General features: G+C 38.2%; 1 protein-coding gene across 10 annotated transcripts in view; it reads left to right on the top strand.

The window, feature by feature from the left end:
- The window catches only part of Caprin2 (caprin family member 2), a 40306-nt gene extending 30587 nt beyond the window's left edge, over nucleotides 1-9719 (top strand). For 4 of the 10 annotated variants that reach the window (XM_040743665.1, XM_040743669.1, XM_040743671.1 and 1 more), the window contains 5 exons: nucleotides 2735-2903; nucleotides 3807-3992; nucleotides 5837-5937; nucleotides 7012-7075; nucleotides 8803-9719. In XM_040743665.1, the coding sequence (XP_040599599.1) occupies nucleotides 2735-2903; nucleotides 3807-3992; nucleotides 5837-5937; nucleotides 7012-7075; nucleotides 8803-9371 (1089 nt within the window). In that variant the 3' untranslated portion in view covers nucleotides 9372-9719. The remainder of the gene's footprint in view (nucleotides 1-2734; nucleotides 2904-3806; nucleotides 3993-5836; nucleotides 5938-7011; nucleotides 7076-8802) is intronic. The other 6 variants (XM_040743672.1, XM_040743668.1, XM_040743666.1 and 3 more) reach the window with 3 other exon arrangements.
- The last annotated feature ends 6349 nt before the right edge of the window (nucleotides 9720-16068 follow it).

Below are 16068 nucleotides of genomic sequence, written 5' to 3'. Positions count from 1 at the left end.
GAGAACCAGAGAGATGAGAGACAGTTACTCACATCAGTTATGTGTACTGTACACAGAGACATCAGAGTAGGTAAGGCGAAGGGAAACAGAAGTGCTAGCTCACAACTTGTGCTTAGGTGTCTGGGAGACTCCTGCATGGTAAAAATTTAATAACTGTTTTCTTTTCTTGCTGGAGAGTGAACCTAGGATCTTGTGTATATACTATGCAGAATTTCTCCCTTTGAAGTTTTTAAAGTCTTTTAAAAATTTATTCTTTGAAAAATTTATAAATTTCTATAATCTCTTTTGATCCTATCTATTCACTATTACTTTATAGCCACTACCCTACCCCAGTTTCCTCTGAGACCCCCATCTTTATCTCCTTTCTAATGTCATGGCTATTGTCAGTAATAACATTGAGTCCACTTAATGTTGCCTATATGTGCATGTGTGTGAGGCCATTCCTTGGGATTGAGTAATGTGCTAGTGGTCACATCCCCAAAGGATGGTGACTGCCTCTTCCTCTGCATTCATTGGCTACCAGTAGTTCCCTCTGTCGATGATGGAGCCTGGGGACCCCTCCTTCATCCATGCTGAAATTTTGACTAGCTTGATCTTGTGTAGGTTTTATGCAGGTGACCACACCTACTGTGAGTTGATGTGTGCAACAACCATGTCATGTTCAAAAGTCATCATTTCTCAGCTCCTGTTCTCATCTACCAGCTCTTAAATTCTGTCTACCCCATCTTCCACCATGTTCTCTGTGCCTAGGATGAAGGGAGGTTGATAAAGATGATGTTTCTACATCTAGGTTCTCGCAGTCACTTATGCTTAGCTAGTGTCTGCATTGACCACTACCCACTGCAAAAAGAAGCTTCTCTATCAAAGTTCAAAGCAACATAAATCGATGGGTATAAACAGAAATATTTAGAAAGTTGCTTGACACAATAAATATATCATGAAACACTAGCAGCAACTTTTGAGCAGATTTACAGTACCACTGTGAACCCCTCCTGTGGTACAGGCCTCATATCCAGTCAGAAGTAACATGCTACTCTAATAACCATTGTGCCACTATGGCATCAGTTGACTCATTTTGCCTGGTTGGTTTTGTGACATGGAGGATCCATTGCACGGTGAGACTTAGGTCTTTTTCTCCTCTAGTAACTCCCACAGCACCTTCTGGCTCTATGTAAACAAGCCAGAAGGGAGAGAGTTTCCTAGTCAGGTAGACTTTTCTATGTCCCTCATCCAAAGTGAATGGTGTCTTCAGCAATAGGGCCCTGCCATTTAGTAGGCAACCAAGAGCAATGGCAATACCCTGTGTTTGTTTGGAGTCTTCCTGATTTCCTACTCAGAGGGAGTTATCCCTGGGTTTGGCACTGCAATATTTATTTACTGTTTAATTATTTGAGACAGGGTTTCACTTTGTAGCCCTGGCTGGCTTGGAACTTAGGCCTAGCTGGCTTTGAATTCGGAGATGTACATGTCTCTACCTCCCAACTTCTGAGGTCAAAGGCAAGCATGTGTGTGTGTGGGTTCTGTGTGTGTATGTGGTCTGTGTTCCTTAGGCAGGTGGTCTTAAGCTGTGTAAGAAAACTAGGTTAGCAAGAGCCTAGAATGAGCCTGAGAATGAGCCATCAAGCAGCATTCCTCTACGGTTTCTACCATACTTCCTTGTCTGTGACTGAGTTCCTTGGTGAGAGGTGGAATAGCAAGCAGGCCTGCTTTCAAGTAACAGTTAAGTGTAAGCCATATAAATTCTTTTTTGTTTGTTTCTTTGTTTTTCGAGACAGGGTTTCTTTTTAGCTATGGAGGCTGTCCTGGAACTCACTCTGTAGACCAGGCTACCCTCGAACTTACAGAGATCCACCTGCCTTTGCCTCCCGAGTGCTGGGATTAAAGGTGTGCGCCACTACTGCCCGGCTCATATAAATTTTCTTTATAAATAAAACACTGGTCAGAGTGTTTTATACGGCAACAGAGAGTAAACTAGAACACTCATTAGATCATAATTCCCAGTGTCTATTCTACTTGTGCTTCTATGAAGTTACTTACTCTAGTTAGAAGTGAAACCATATATATATTAATTTTCTTTATTAGCATGTGCAGAGCAGGTGCACATCTACATGCATGTGGAGGTCAGAGGACAATTTTTTTTGTTGGTTCTCTCCTTCTAGCTTGTTTCAATTATCATGATGTTTTTGGATATGCAGTATACATCATATTTTCATTCTTTTTTATGGCTGAATTATATTTAAAATTTGTGTTTCATTTTACTCAGGTTCTTTTACATTTTACTCAGGAGTAATGTTACTGAGGTCATATCATATTTGTTCAGGTCTTTCACTTCTTTTGGGTGGATACCTAGACATGAAACTAGTGGGTTTATATTTGCCTTTATAAGGAGTCATCATCTGTTTTCCATGGTGCTTGTACCATTTTTACCTCCCCACCAGTAATGAGGGTCCAGTTTCTTCTCCTCCTTGCTTAATCTTGTTTTTCATATTTGGACAGTGGTAGACCCAGTGGATATGAGGTGATATCTCAAAGTGGTTTTGGTTTGCATTTTCCTGATGACTGTTGATGATCAGGCTTTCATGTGCCTCTTAGTTGTTTGTTGTCTTTGGAGAAATGTCTGTTCGAATCCTTTGCTCATCTAATGCCTTAGAATCTGGTAGAGTTGTACAAATATTATTGAGGCATTTCCTTTGAATCATACCCAGTGGTTTTGTGTGCTCTTTTTTATTTTAAGGTGTTCAATGTTAAAGCACCTCTCCCTTCACTGAAAGAACAAGAAATGAAAGAATCCTCTTATTCACCTGGCTACAATCAAAATTTTACCTCAACGAGTACACAGACAATAACCCAATGCCAACTCCCAGCTATATGTATAGAACAGACATCCCAACCTCCAGAGACTGGTAAGACCTCTGCATGTATTCTGTATAAGCACCACATGCTAACTCAATGAATTCCTGGAGTACCCTGGCCCTGGAACTTTCAAAAAACAACCTCCCCCTTTTTTAAAAAAAAAAAAAAGATTTATCTTTTTACATTTATGAAGGTTTTGCCTGCAAGTCCTGATACTTTCAGAAGTCAGAAAAGGCATCAGATTCCCTGGAACTGGAGTTAATGGATGATTGTGAGCCATTACATAAATGCTGGGAATGGAACCCAGAGCCTCCATAAGAGAAACTAGTGCTCATAACTGTTCAGCTGTCTCTTCAGTATCTTGAACTATTATTTTAAAGATCTATTTTTATTTATGTGGTGTGTGTGTGTGTGTGTGTGTGTGTGTGTGTGTGTGTGTGTGTGTGTGTGTACCACATGTGTATGGAGGCCAAAAGAGAGCATTGGATCTCCTTGAACTATGATTCCAGGCAGTTGTGAGCTGCCTGATGTAGGTTCTGGGATCTTCTGAAAGAACAGCAAGTGCTCTTAACTGCTGAAGCATCTCTCCTGCCCCCTGATTTGAACTGTGAAGAGGTATAACATGAGTGGCTGCTTTAGAGTTGTTGGTTCCTACTTTGATTTTGACTACTCTGGCTACCTCGTGTGAGGTGGCATCATATACTTGTTCTTGTTCTAACTTAGTTCATTTACTATAACACCTTCAAGGCTCATTCATACTATGACAGGTGCCAAATTTCCTTCCTCTATAAACTGAGTAATATTCTGTTTCTGATACATGTTTTTAAAGGGAGGAAATACAGGTTAGGAGTGTGTGTGTCACATCTATATCAATATATATATATTGATATATGTTGATAACATGGGGACTTCATTACCATTTAATTCTTGGACTTTAAATTGGTTTCTTTAAGTTGCAGGTTACCATCCTGATGCAACTGTTCAAGTAAGCAATGGTAACCTTGCCTTTTACCCAGCACCCACGAGTATGTTTCCCAGACCTGCTCAGCCATTCATCAGTAGTCGGGGGTCTGTGAGAGGATGTACACATGGAGGGAGGTTACTAATGAATTCGTATCGGCCTCCTGGTGGCTACAAAGGTATGTTTTGAATCTAGTGTATTGAGTTAATATATGTATATTTTTTCCTGACTCAAACTGGATTCAATTTTGACTTTGTTCTGTCATTTCCATGTATAATTGTCTATTAGTAGGTAATAGAGTGCTTCAAAAAATTTTTTACTTGTGTTTTATTCATGAGTGTTTTCCTGAATATAAGTGCAGTACCTGCAGATGCCAGAAGAGGTTGTCAGATCTCCTGGAACTGGAGTAGCAGACAGTTGTGAGCTATCATTTATTGCTGGTGTCTGAACCCTGTTCCTCTGCAAGAACAACCAGTGTTCTTAAGCATTGAGTTATCTCTCTGGCCCTCCAGCATATCTAATATAGCCGTTTTCTGCAATAGACTTGCTGTCTGCAAAGCAGATTGATCCTGGGGTTTACTGAAGAAGAGGGTTTGATCAGCTTGGTTTTAAAGGGGGATTTTGATTTTTATATTTGAATGATATCTTTACTGATTGATTTAACTTTTAAAATGTGTCATAATCAGACAAGGCTCATTTTCAAGTTATTTTGAAAGTACATTGCAGATAAGAACAAGAGAATTTGAGTTCACATAGTAGACTCTTAAGATTTAGTTATGGTTTCAAGTATCCTGGTGGCATATTTATATTAGCAAAAGGACTTGATGCTGAGGTTTTAAGTACCTAATTATGTTAGCCTCATCCTCACCCAAGCCCAACTTGTGTTTTTCAATAGCATTACAACTGGTGGTACATGCTTTTAACCCCAGCACTTGGGAGGCAGAGGCAGGTGAATTTCCGAGTTTGAGGCCAGCCTGGTCTACAGAGGGAGTTCTATGACAGCCAAGACTACACAGGGAAACTCTGTCTCAAAAACAAAAATAAATGAATTAATTAATTAATAGCAGAATTATGGTATTTTGCTATAGAAACATTTTAGTGTGTTTTTACTTAAAAAAGACACGGGTCTCTTTCACTCTGTCTCATGGCCCCAACAAGGTGGGAAAAAATTGTAGTCTCCTTACACCAGTCTCTGACAGGACCAGAAGTGATATGACAATAATGAAAGCCCACTTGAGCCTCTAGAGGCTGATCCTTTTGGAGGTGTTTCTCATGCAAAGGGAATTGTGCTGGAAAAATCAGGGATTGAAGTCAAATAGCCAAATTCTTCTACCAGGAAGTGTGTCAGAGTATGGGTTATCAAAAATAGCAAGAGTATCAGCATTTGTGTTCATTGATGGTTGCTTGAACTTAATTGAGCAAAATGATGAAGTTCTGGTTGCTGGATTTGGTCAAAAAGGTCATGCTGGCTGGGTGGTGGTGTCTCATGCCTTTAATACCGTTGTTCAGGAGGCAGAGGCAGGCAGATCTCTCTTGAGTTCAAGGCTAGCCTGGTCTATAAAACAAATTCCAGGACAGCCAAGGCTACATAGAAAAACTTTCTCTTGAAAAACCAAAAAAAAAAAAAAAAAAAAATCCACAAAAAAACCAAGCAAAAAAACCCAAACCCAAAACCAAAACAAGAACCCACCTAAAACAAAACAACTCCCCCAAAACAACCAAACAGCAACAAAAAAACAACCTGCCAAATATAAGTTATACTTTAGTTGTTATTCTTGGAGTCTGCTTTAAGGTTGTTAAAGTAGCCTGTTTCTCTCTATTGGTCCTCTACAAAGGCAAGAAGGAAAGGCCAACCAAGTCAGTAATAAAATTTCAGTCTATAGAAGCAAAAAAAGAAGACATACATCTAGTGGTGACATTGTAAGATCTGTCCAAAATTTTCCCTTTAGTTTAGAGCCAAAGAGTTTAGTGAGCTTTATTTCCCATTATTTTATGTATGCTGTTTGTTTATATATTAATTAGGTTTCGATAGTTACAGAGGACCCCCTTCAACTTCCAATGGGAATTATAGCCATCTGCAGCTGCAAGCTAGAGAATATGCGGGAACACCTTACACTCAGAGGGTAAGTAGTTATTGCTACTGAACTGTGGAACAGTTGTGGATGTTAGACTGGTGAACATTTTCCCTATCATCAAGGGAAGAAGGAATTTGAAAGTATAAAGTACTGTACGTGTTCACATAAGCTCATTTACTCTTCCACTGTGTAGGAAAAGGTCCAGAGGGTAAATTCCTTGTTTGCGATCACACAACAAGTAAATGGGATAAAAATTACATTGCAAATGATTTTTAAAAAAAATTTGTTGCATGGGGGCTGGAGAGATGGCTCAGCGGTTAAGAGCACTGATTGTTCTTCCAAAGGTCCTGAGTTCAATTCCCGGCAACCACATGGTGGCTCATAACCACCTTGAACGAGTTCTGATGCCCTCTGTTGCATGCAGGCAGAAGATTGTATACATAATAAATAAATTTTAAAAAATTTGTCGCTAAATTACCTTCAACTTAACTTGTTATATATAATAGCAGAGTTCATCTTTACAAGTTAAGCTGTTTTGTTTATTCTGATTTGATCACTCAATAAATTGTCTTCCTTATATCTGACAAAACTGATTTAGATATTCCATTTTAGCAAACCTTGTAAACTTTCTGTCATGGTTATGTTTGGGTTACACCAATATTTTTCTTTTAAAACTTTGTTATTTACTTATTTCTGTGGTGTGTGTGTGTGTATATATATATATATATATATGTATATATATATATATATATATACACATACATACATACATACCATGGAACAAGTATAGAGGTCAGAGGATAATTTTAGGAATTGATTATCTCTATCATGTAGGTTCTAAAGATTTAACTCAGGTCACTTTGGCTTGGTGACAGTGTCTTATCCATTAAGACTTCTCGATGACCCTAGTCTTTACATTTGATTTACAAACTGGGTCATATTGAATAATTTATGTGCTCTTCTTGCTTTACTGTACTCTTTTATATTAAGATGATTGACAGAGGCTATCTCTGCTTCTGAATTTCCATCATTACTCAGCACTGTGTTTTTTCATGGTGTTCCCTAAATGCCAATTAATCTGTATTTTTGGTGCCAAGTTAAATATTCATGTATTCATTTTAGGATCATTTCCAGCAATGTTATAAAAGATCAGGGACATCTAGTGGTCTTCAGGCCAATTCAAAAGGTAAGGGTAATTACTTGTACAGATTTATGCAAAGTATGCTTGTATCTTACTGCATCCTCTGTCAATTTTTCTTTAAAGCACATTGCTTTCAGCATTTATCCATTGAAGTTTCATTTTGTTGATCTGTAATTCTAAAGTATTGTATGAAGCAGTAGACTACCAAGAAGGATATGAAAACTGTCAATTCAATTGTGTATGTTTCTTAAAAAAATGTTCTTTTTTTAAAAATGTGAGCATAATTTAACCTTTGACACAAATCCCCATGCTAATTTTAGGTTGAGTCTGATGGTTCAAAAATGAGTTTTTTCTTTTTCTTTTTAGATTTATTCATTTGTGTGTGTGTGTGTGTGTGTGTGTGTGTGTGTGTGTTTTGCCTGCGTGTATATTTGTACACTATGTGCATGTCTGGTGACTTTTAAGGTCCAAATAAGGAATCTGATCCTATAGAACTGGAGCTACAGATGGTTGTGAACAACTACATGGGTGCTGAGAATTGAATGATGATGGCTTTAAAAATAATTGGTATGATTTATACCATTGATAGATTTGAATAAGCAGCAGTTAAAAAACAGGATAGTGTACTTATTCACAATTTGCTAATGAGAAGAGACCATTAAATGATTTAGTGTAATTGAAAAAGAGTTACTTAAAAAAAATAAAAGATTACTAAAGAGACATTTTTTTTTCTTTTTTTGTTTGTTGAGACAGAGTTTCACTGTGTAGCTCTGGCTGTCCTGGAACTCCCTTTGTAGATCAGGCTGATCTCAAACTCACAGAGATTTGCCTGATTCTGCCTCCTAAGTGCTGGGATTAAAGGCGTGCACCACCACCTCCTGGTAAAGAGACATTTTTTCAAAGCAAAGCAGTCTTCCTATTTTGAGGAAATGATCATATTGAGCAGTGTTTTTCACACAGCACCTAAAACATTATTATTTTGGGTCTGGGGAGATGGCTATGTTGGGTAAAGTACTTACCATGCAAGCATGAAGATCTGAGTTGAGATTCCCAGCATTCATGTAAAAAGCTAGATTCTGTGACAGTGACCAGTAATCCTAGTGGTAGTGGGCAGGTCTCTGAGGCTTGCCAGGTCATTCTGTGAGTTTCAGGGTCAATGAGAGACTCTACCTCAAAAAATAAGGTGGAGAGGGACTGAGAAAGCTATCTGATGCCAACCTCTTGACTTCTTATACATGTACATGGGTACCTACACCTACATGTGTATACACACACACACACACACACACACACACACACACACACACACACACTTTTAAAACATTGTAACATTAACTTGAAAAGAGAACCAAGCATTTGCCTTGGGACTTAGTCCTCCTGTCAGAACATCTCTGAATGGCTTAGTTGGTAGTTCTAAAAGCTGATATCTTTTAGCTAATTTTAAATTTTCTTGAGTCCTTGTATATTATCTACTTTGAGTAGAAGATTTGTCACTGAAAAATTAACTAAATGAGAGAAGAAAGAAAAGTAAAAAGTGTCCCAATCTGATTTTAATCTTTGTTACTGAGTTTTGGTAAATTACTCAATTTGGGGAGGAAGGCACATTTTCTTGACCTTTAAAAAGAAATCAATCAACTCAAGATTTCCTTGGGCCTTCTGGCTGTATTTTATTGCTTTTGTTTTGGAATCTTGTGTTTTTACTAACTGACTAATGTTAAATGACCTGTGAAAGCTAAAGCCTCACTAAAAAACTCACTGTTATTGATGAACAGCAGGGTGGAGCGACTCCTCTCAGGTGAGCAGCCCAGAGAGAGACAGCGAGACTTTTAACAGTGGAGACTCTGGGCAAGGAGACTCCCGGAGCATGACCCCTGTGGATGTGCCTGTGACAAGCCCAGCAGCTGCCATCCTTCCAGTACACGTCTATCCCCTGCCTCAGCAAATGCGAGTTGCCTTCTCAGCTGCCAGAACATCCAATCTGGCTCCTGGAACTTTAGACCAACCTATTGTATTTGATCTTCTCCTGAACAATTTGGGTGAAACCTTTGATCTTCAGCTTGGTAGATTCAATTGCCCAGTGAATGGCACATATGTATTCATTTTCCACATGCTAAAACTGGCTGTGAATGTACCGCTGTATGTCAATCTCATGAAGAATGAGGAGGTCTTGGTGTCAGCCTATGCCAATGATGGTGCTCCAGACCATGAGACAGCTAGCAACCATGCCATTCTCCAGCTCCTCCAGGGAGACCAGATATGGTTGCGTTTACACAGGGGAGCGATTTATGGAAGTAGCTGGAAATACTCTACATTTTCAGGCTACCTTCTTTATCAAGATTGAAATACAGTTCAGAGTAAAAGAATGAAGTTCTCACTAGTGAATCTAAGGAAAAGTAGTCCTTGCCCTGGTGATTGACTGGTTTGGAAAAATATTTTGTTTAAAGAGGAAGAAGGAGGTCCTTATGTTTTTGTTTTTCTCTTTATGTGAAAACTTTGGAGCGGAATAACAATTAGCACTAATCTGGCACTTTATAAATTGTGATGTAGCCTTGCTAGTCACACAGTGAATGTGTATTGTTTGCACTTAACCCTCAACTGTGTTAATGGTCCGCTTACTGAACTGACTGCCTCAACTTCAGACAAGTTACAATGCCTTGTTGTGCCTCAATAAAAAAAAACTTAGATTGCACTTCCAGTTGTTTCTGTTTACATAAGATATAATAATCAATCACTGACAACGGTGGAATCATAGTTGATTCATGGGTTATTTTAAAAGAAGACCTTACGCCGGGCGTTGGTGGCGCACGCCTTTAATCCCAGCACTCGGGAGGCAGAGGCAGGCGGATCTCTGTGAGTTCAAGACCAGCCTGGACTACCAAGCGAGTTCCAGGACAGCCTCCAAAGCCACAGAGAAACCCTGTCTCGAAACCCCCCCCCCAAAAAAAAAAAAAAGAAAAAGAAGACCTTACATGTACAAGGTCTTTCTGGGGTTACTTTTCTCTGGTACATATCTATCTCATTTATTAAAAGATGAATGTTTTCCACTGGCCAAACTTGAACCCATTTTTACTTCCTTGCCATAGGGTATAGTCTCCCTTCATTTACCTACATTTTAGTGTCTGCTCTGTGTATTAAAACAAGGCACAGTAAGAAATGTGTATACATGCTCTTAGTAAGATGTTGTGTTTGATTTGCATAGACAAAGTGCTGAGTAATCAAAAAGCTTTGTGTTTATATCCTGTCTCTGCTACTCCTAATTAACCTTGGGTTAGCTATTTTACCTCTAGGATTGAGCTCTCTTCTCTTCCCTTCTTCCCTCCTTGTTTTTAAAGACTATCTTCCCATATATAACTGGGTCCATGCAATAGGATAGTTGTGAAATTCTACCAAGGACATATCTAAACATGTAACACAGTGCTCTAGTTTCCTCCGCCCCCCCATTCTGAAAACTAGGGTTTTGTGGGCATGTGTTCACTGTCTTAAACAGTTCAGCAGCCACTGTACTTTCGGCATTCATTGTAGAATTTTCTTGTATTTCATAGCTTACACTTAAATCTCTTAATTGTCATTAAATATCTTATTTGTCAGTTACTATAAAGAGCTATTTCCCGAAGTACTTTGTTACAATATTCAGGAATATATGAAGGATTAAAGAAGGACATTTTTACCTATCAACTGATGCAACTCATCTGCCAAGGCAGAAGGTTATTTTGGTTTTTGACTTTCATGTCCAGAACACAAAATACATAGATAAACACTAATACCGTTAAATAATTGAAGGCAGAACAGTGTTCAGAAGCAACTAGTTATCAGGTTGGGGGGTCTTTCTCAAGTCTCCGAGTCTTTAGCTTAGTCTTCATTATTGCCACACAATCAATGCCTTTACAATATTGTTGGCAACTCTATGCTCTCAGGGTAAGTCCTATAACAATAGATTTGCTAACTAGGTTGTCCCCTGGCTATCTTGAATTTCCAGGCTGGCCTGGAACATACACACACACACACACAGATCTGCCTATCTTTGCCTCCCAAGCACTTGAATTACAAGGGTTCACCACCATGCCTGGCTACTCTCTACCTTTAAAAGAAATAAAATGTGTGTGTGTGTGATGTGTACTGGAGCTCCCGGTTAGAAGAGAGCTTTGGATCCCCTGAAACTGGATTACTGGTGGATTACAGGTGTTTGTGAGCCACTGTGTTAGTACTGGGAACTGCCAAAGCAGTAAGGGCTTTTAACTACTGAGAATTCCTTTACTACCCCACTTTCCACCTTGTTTTGAGACAGGGTTATTCACTAAACCTGGACCTCAGTGATTTGGTTAGGCTGTATTTCTCCTTGGCACTGGGGATTTGATTTGAACCGAGGTTCTCATGACAGAGCAGCAAGCACTTTACCCGTTGATCCATCTTTCCAGCCCAGATCAGGGATTAAATGCCTTCTTTAACCAGAAAGTCTGACACATTCTTTTGGCAAAGGCTGCTCAGGGCTTCTGGTTACTCATGCTATTTTAAGGGATATTATCACTGACATTAATATAGTACTAAAATTCTTAAATTTGCAAACTGTTTGTGTATTTTATCGTTAGGCACCATGATGCAGAGCCCTAACAAGATAGGCTCTTTTAGAATGGAGGTGCTCAAGCATAAGCTAAATAACATTCACTGACAGAATACTTAACATGGTTTAAATGTGCTCTATTGAACTTATAAGATTTATGCGTTGTTTTTTGATCAGATGAGATCAAGTGCATTCTGTATGTTATGGCCATAAACTATTGTTTTTTTTTTTGAGACAGGGTCTCTTGTATCCTAGGATGGCCTCAAACTTGCTCTGTTCCTGAAGCTGGCCTTGGACTCTTGATCCTTCTATTTCTACCACTTCAGTGCTGGAGTTATGTCTACAGATGGGGTGGACAGCTGTGTGATATTCTGTTTGGACAGTTAAGGTATTGAGTCTTTAAAAAGACCATAGTGGGTGGCTGGAAAGATGACAGTTAAGATCACTGGCTGAGCCTGGTCTACAGAGTGAGTTCCAGGACAGCCTCCAAAACAATACAGAGAAACCCTGCCGCGAAAAACCAAAAAAAAAAAAAAAAAAAAAAAAAAGAATTAATTCCTTCAAGTTGTCCTCTGACTTCCACACGTGTGCCATGAAACAAATACATATAAATACACACACACACACACACACTAAATAGATATTTTATAGGGGGGATGGATCCAGGTTACGAAATTCTGAGGCTTCTAGTGCATTTCCTATTAATAGATGATCAGTTTCATCATTAGTTTGTGCTAGAGGGCCCATATGGGATCTGATATGTGTTGTATATATTGGATAATTTCTGTTGCTGATTACTTGTTGTGGTTGAATAAAAAACGAAGTTAATTTTGAATCATCTGGATTAAGTCCAGTGGTTTCAACATGTAAAAAACCTCCTTCTGCATATTAAGTGTCAGTAACTATATTAAGATATTCAGGAAAATATAATAACACCATAAGAGTGGCATACAGCTATTATTTTTTGTAACTGAACCATAAGGGCTTTGAGCCACTTTACTTATTTTTCCTGACCTGCCTTTCCTGATTTATTTGCATCAGTGTAGAATGTAGGGGCTCTAGAAACTGGTGTGTCTTTTGCTATATGAGGAAGAATCCTATTAGTTCTTTTTATAAACTGAGATCTTTTGCTTTGGGGATATATGTTGTTTATTTCTCCAAAATATTACTGCAATATGCCAATGTTCATTTTCTGCCCACAATGAGACAACTTCAGCATTAGTAAAAGTGACCTCAATTTTCACTGGATCTATCCCTCCTAATTGATGAAGTTTCATTTTTCCTTTTAGAATCAATTAAAAAAATGTTTCTACATACATCTTCACTTTTTAACTAGGTGTGCTAAAAAAGCTCTATTCTAAGATATTATCTTTTCTCTGAATTACAATTCCTGTGGGAGAATGAGTAGAAGGTAAAATAACTAAAATATAATCAAGCTCTGGATCCAAGTGATTCACATATGCATCCTATAATTTCTACCAAAGCCAATCAGTTGATATTTTTCTTGGACTATTTAAATCCTTATTACCTTGTAAGGTTTGAAATACTTAGTTCTTGAGTTGTCAATCCAATTGAGTAGTCATAATCAGTTAATATCCCCCAGTTAATTTTTTGAAAATCATTAAGAGTTTGTAATTGATCTCTCCTGATTTGTATTTTCTGTGGTTGAATTTCCTGCAAATCTATCATATATCCATATACTTGACAGAATCTCCTCTTTGTATTTTTTCAGGAGCTACTTGTAATCTCCAACAAGGCAAAATTCTCTCCATCAAACATTTTCTCTCCTAAGGTATCTACATCTGCTTCAGTCAGCAAGATATCTGGTTATGAGTTAGCTCTAGTGGTTGTTGTTCAAAATATGGACACAAGGTGGTGCTATTTAACATTTCTTGTGGAAGAACTTTCCACTGCTACCTTTTAAAAGGTTGACGTTATTATAAGTAGGAACTGTTCTTGTAAAGGTATAGTAAAAAACAAAACAAAACAAAAAAACCAGTCTTTTAAGTCAATAGACTATAACTTAGGTAATAAAGAAGGCAAAGGAATTCCAGGCTGTAAAGAGCACATTGGCTGAATCACCTTATTATGGTTCTTAAATATGTTAACATTCTTCATTTTCCATATTCCTTTTTATGACAAATATAGGAGAATTCCAAGTGCCGCTCAATTCTTCAATATGTTGAGCATTTAGCTGATCCTGTACCAGCTGTTCTAGTTCCTGTAATTTTTCTGATATAGGTTTGTCAGTCACTGTTTTTTTTGTTTTTGTTTTTTGTTTTGGTTTTACGAGACAGGGTTTCTCTGTATTGTTTTGGAAGCTGTCGGTCCAGACCGGCCTCAAACTCACAGAGATCTGCCTGCCTCTGCCTCCCGAGTGCTGGGATTAAAGGCGTGCGCCACCATCGCCCGGCGTCAGTCAACTGTTTTAAAGGTTGGGTTGTTGGTACTTTTGAAAGACCAACAGCTGTTGTGTCTTGTTTATGTACAACCTGAAGAGTCTGTGACTGTGATAATACCTTTAAAATTTTTTTCTCAGAAGCATTCTTTTATTTTGTTTCTGAGATTGAAGGAATGTTAATATGTTTTTTCCATTGCTGTAGCAAATGACATCCCCATTAATTCATAAAGCCACGTATAGCTTTAGTTTTCCTCTTTGTCCTTCTGGCTCTATACATTTGACACATCTTATACTTTGTTTTATCTGAGATAAAGTTCCAGTCCCTAGAAGCTGAATATTTACCTCCTGAAGAGGCCAATCTGGATGCCAAGATTTTGGTGAAATTATTGTTAACATCTTTTGTTTACCAAACCCTTAATTTTAATGCCATTTATGTGTATTTTTAGCTTTGTTCTCTGATCATTTATAGTAGCTTGCCAAAATATTTGTCTTCTGGTCTCTCCTGATTTTTTTTTTTAATCTACCGAACCTGTTCTGTCCTTTGTTACATCTAGAGCAGAGTGTTGTACAGCAGGATTTTCTTTGGAGTGCCAGCTCCCAAATAATGACATGGAGATTTCTTATTAATTACGAAAACTTGACCTTAGCTTAGGGTTCCTCCCAACTAGTTCTTAAAAATTACATTAACCCTGTTTATATTAATCTACGTAGTAATACATGGTTCGTTACCTTTCCTCAGTACAGTAGGTATGAGCGTATGAGATTCTCCACATCTGCCTAATGAATCCCCAATACCCCCCCTCCCTCTGAGATTCCTTCCCGGGGCTTCCCTCTCTTCCTGGAAGTCCTGCCTGTCCTCTCCTTCCTAGCTGTTGGCTACTCTGTTCTTTATTAAACCAATCAGAAGGTGCCTTAGGCAGATGAGGTGAAACGGGGACACATCTTCACAGTGTATAAAAAGATTATCCCACAATGGTGTTATTTTTAACAACAGGCATTACATTTTTAATTGTTCTGTGGATGAGTTTCTGACAGGGAATGGTTGAATCAAATTTGATATCAGGACCCTGTATGAGGCCCCTCAGGTCCTTTCCCAATGGCAAAGGGTTATCTTGCCTGACCTTCATTGATCTGCACTTATTAGTCCATTGCTGGTCTCTGCCACACCTTCTGTATACTCCAGAAGACTTGGGCTTTCTCTATGGATTATCTCTAGAACAAAAATTGTTTCTAGGAAGGCCTTGCCTACAATCCCTTTTCAAATGACCTTGCTTACCACAATTAAATTATCTGCCATTTTGATTTTTCTTTTAGGAATTACTTCTATCAGAGTAGCATCCTAAATGTGATACAATATCTATTTCTGCTGATCTTGCCTTTAAAGGCCTAATCACCAATTTTAATTTTGAATTAGCATTCCAAAAGTTTAAGTGGAATATTCTGTTTCACCAGCTAGCTCTCAATTAACCATGTTATCTTATTATTAATTATGACTACTTGGCTGATAGTTTTTACTTGTTTCTAACTAGCTCTTACAACTTAAATTAACCCATTTCTATTTACTTTCTGCCGCATGGCTCATGGTTTGTTACCTCATCTTGTACACGTCCTGCTTCCTCTGTGTCTGGCTGACAATTCCACTCTTCTTCATCCCAGCAAGTGCTCACCCTGTCCACAAGTCCCACTTAACCTCTTTCTGCCTAGCTATTGGTCATTTAGCTTTTTATTAAACCAATGAGAACAGCACATCTTCATATTGTACAAAAATATTGTTACACAACATTTCCCCCTTTGTCTCATTAAAAAGGGAGGTTTTAATTTTAACATAGTAAAACTATATACAACAACAACAACAAAATAGTTATCAAGTAAAAATTACAGTTACAATATCTAGTCCATTTGTATTTGGCAAATTTAGAGAAAATATTGTATTATCTATCAGGTTTAACTATTTAGTCTTTTACTCCATCAAAGACCCTTGGAGGATGTAATATTACCTACTGACAGGGACATCTGGATGCCTGGATCAGCCAAAGTTTCTTTGCAATGTTGGAGCATCTGTCTTTGGCCTATAGGGCT

This window comes from Mesocricetus auratus, unplaced genomic scaffold, assembly GCF_017639785.1.
Source record: "Mesocricetus auratus isolate SY011 unplaced genomic scaffold, BCM_Maur_2.0 Super-Scaffold_100001, whole genome shotgun sequence".
NCBI lineage: Eukaryota > Metazoa > Chordata > Mammalia > Rodentia > Cricetidae > Mesocricetus > Mesocricetus auratus.
This window is presented reverse-complemented; position numbering and strand designations above follow the sequence as displayed.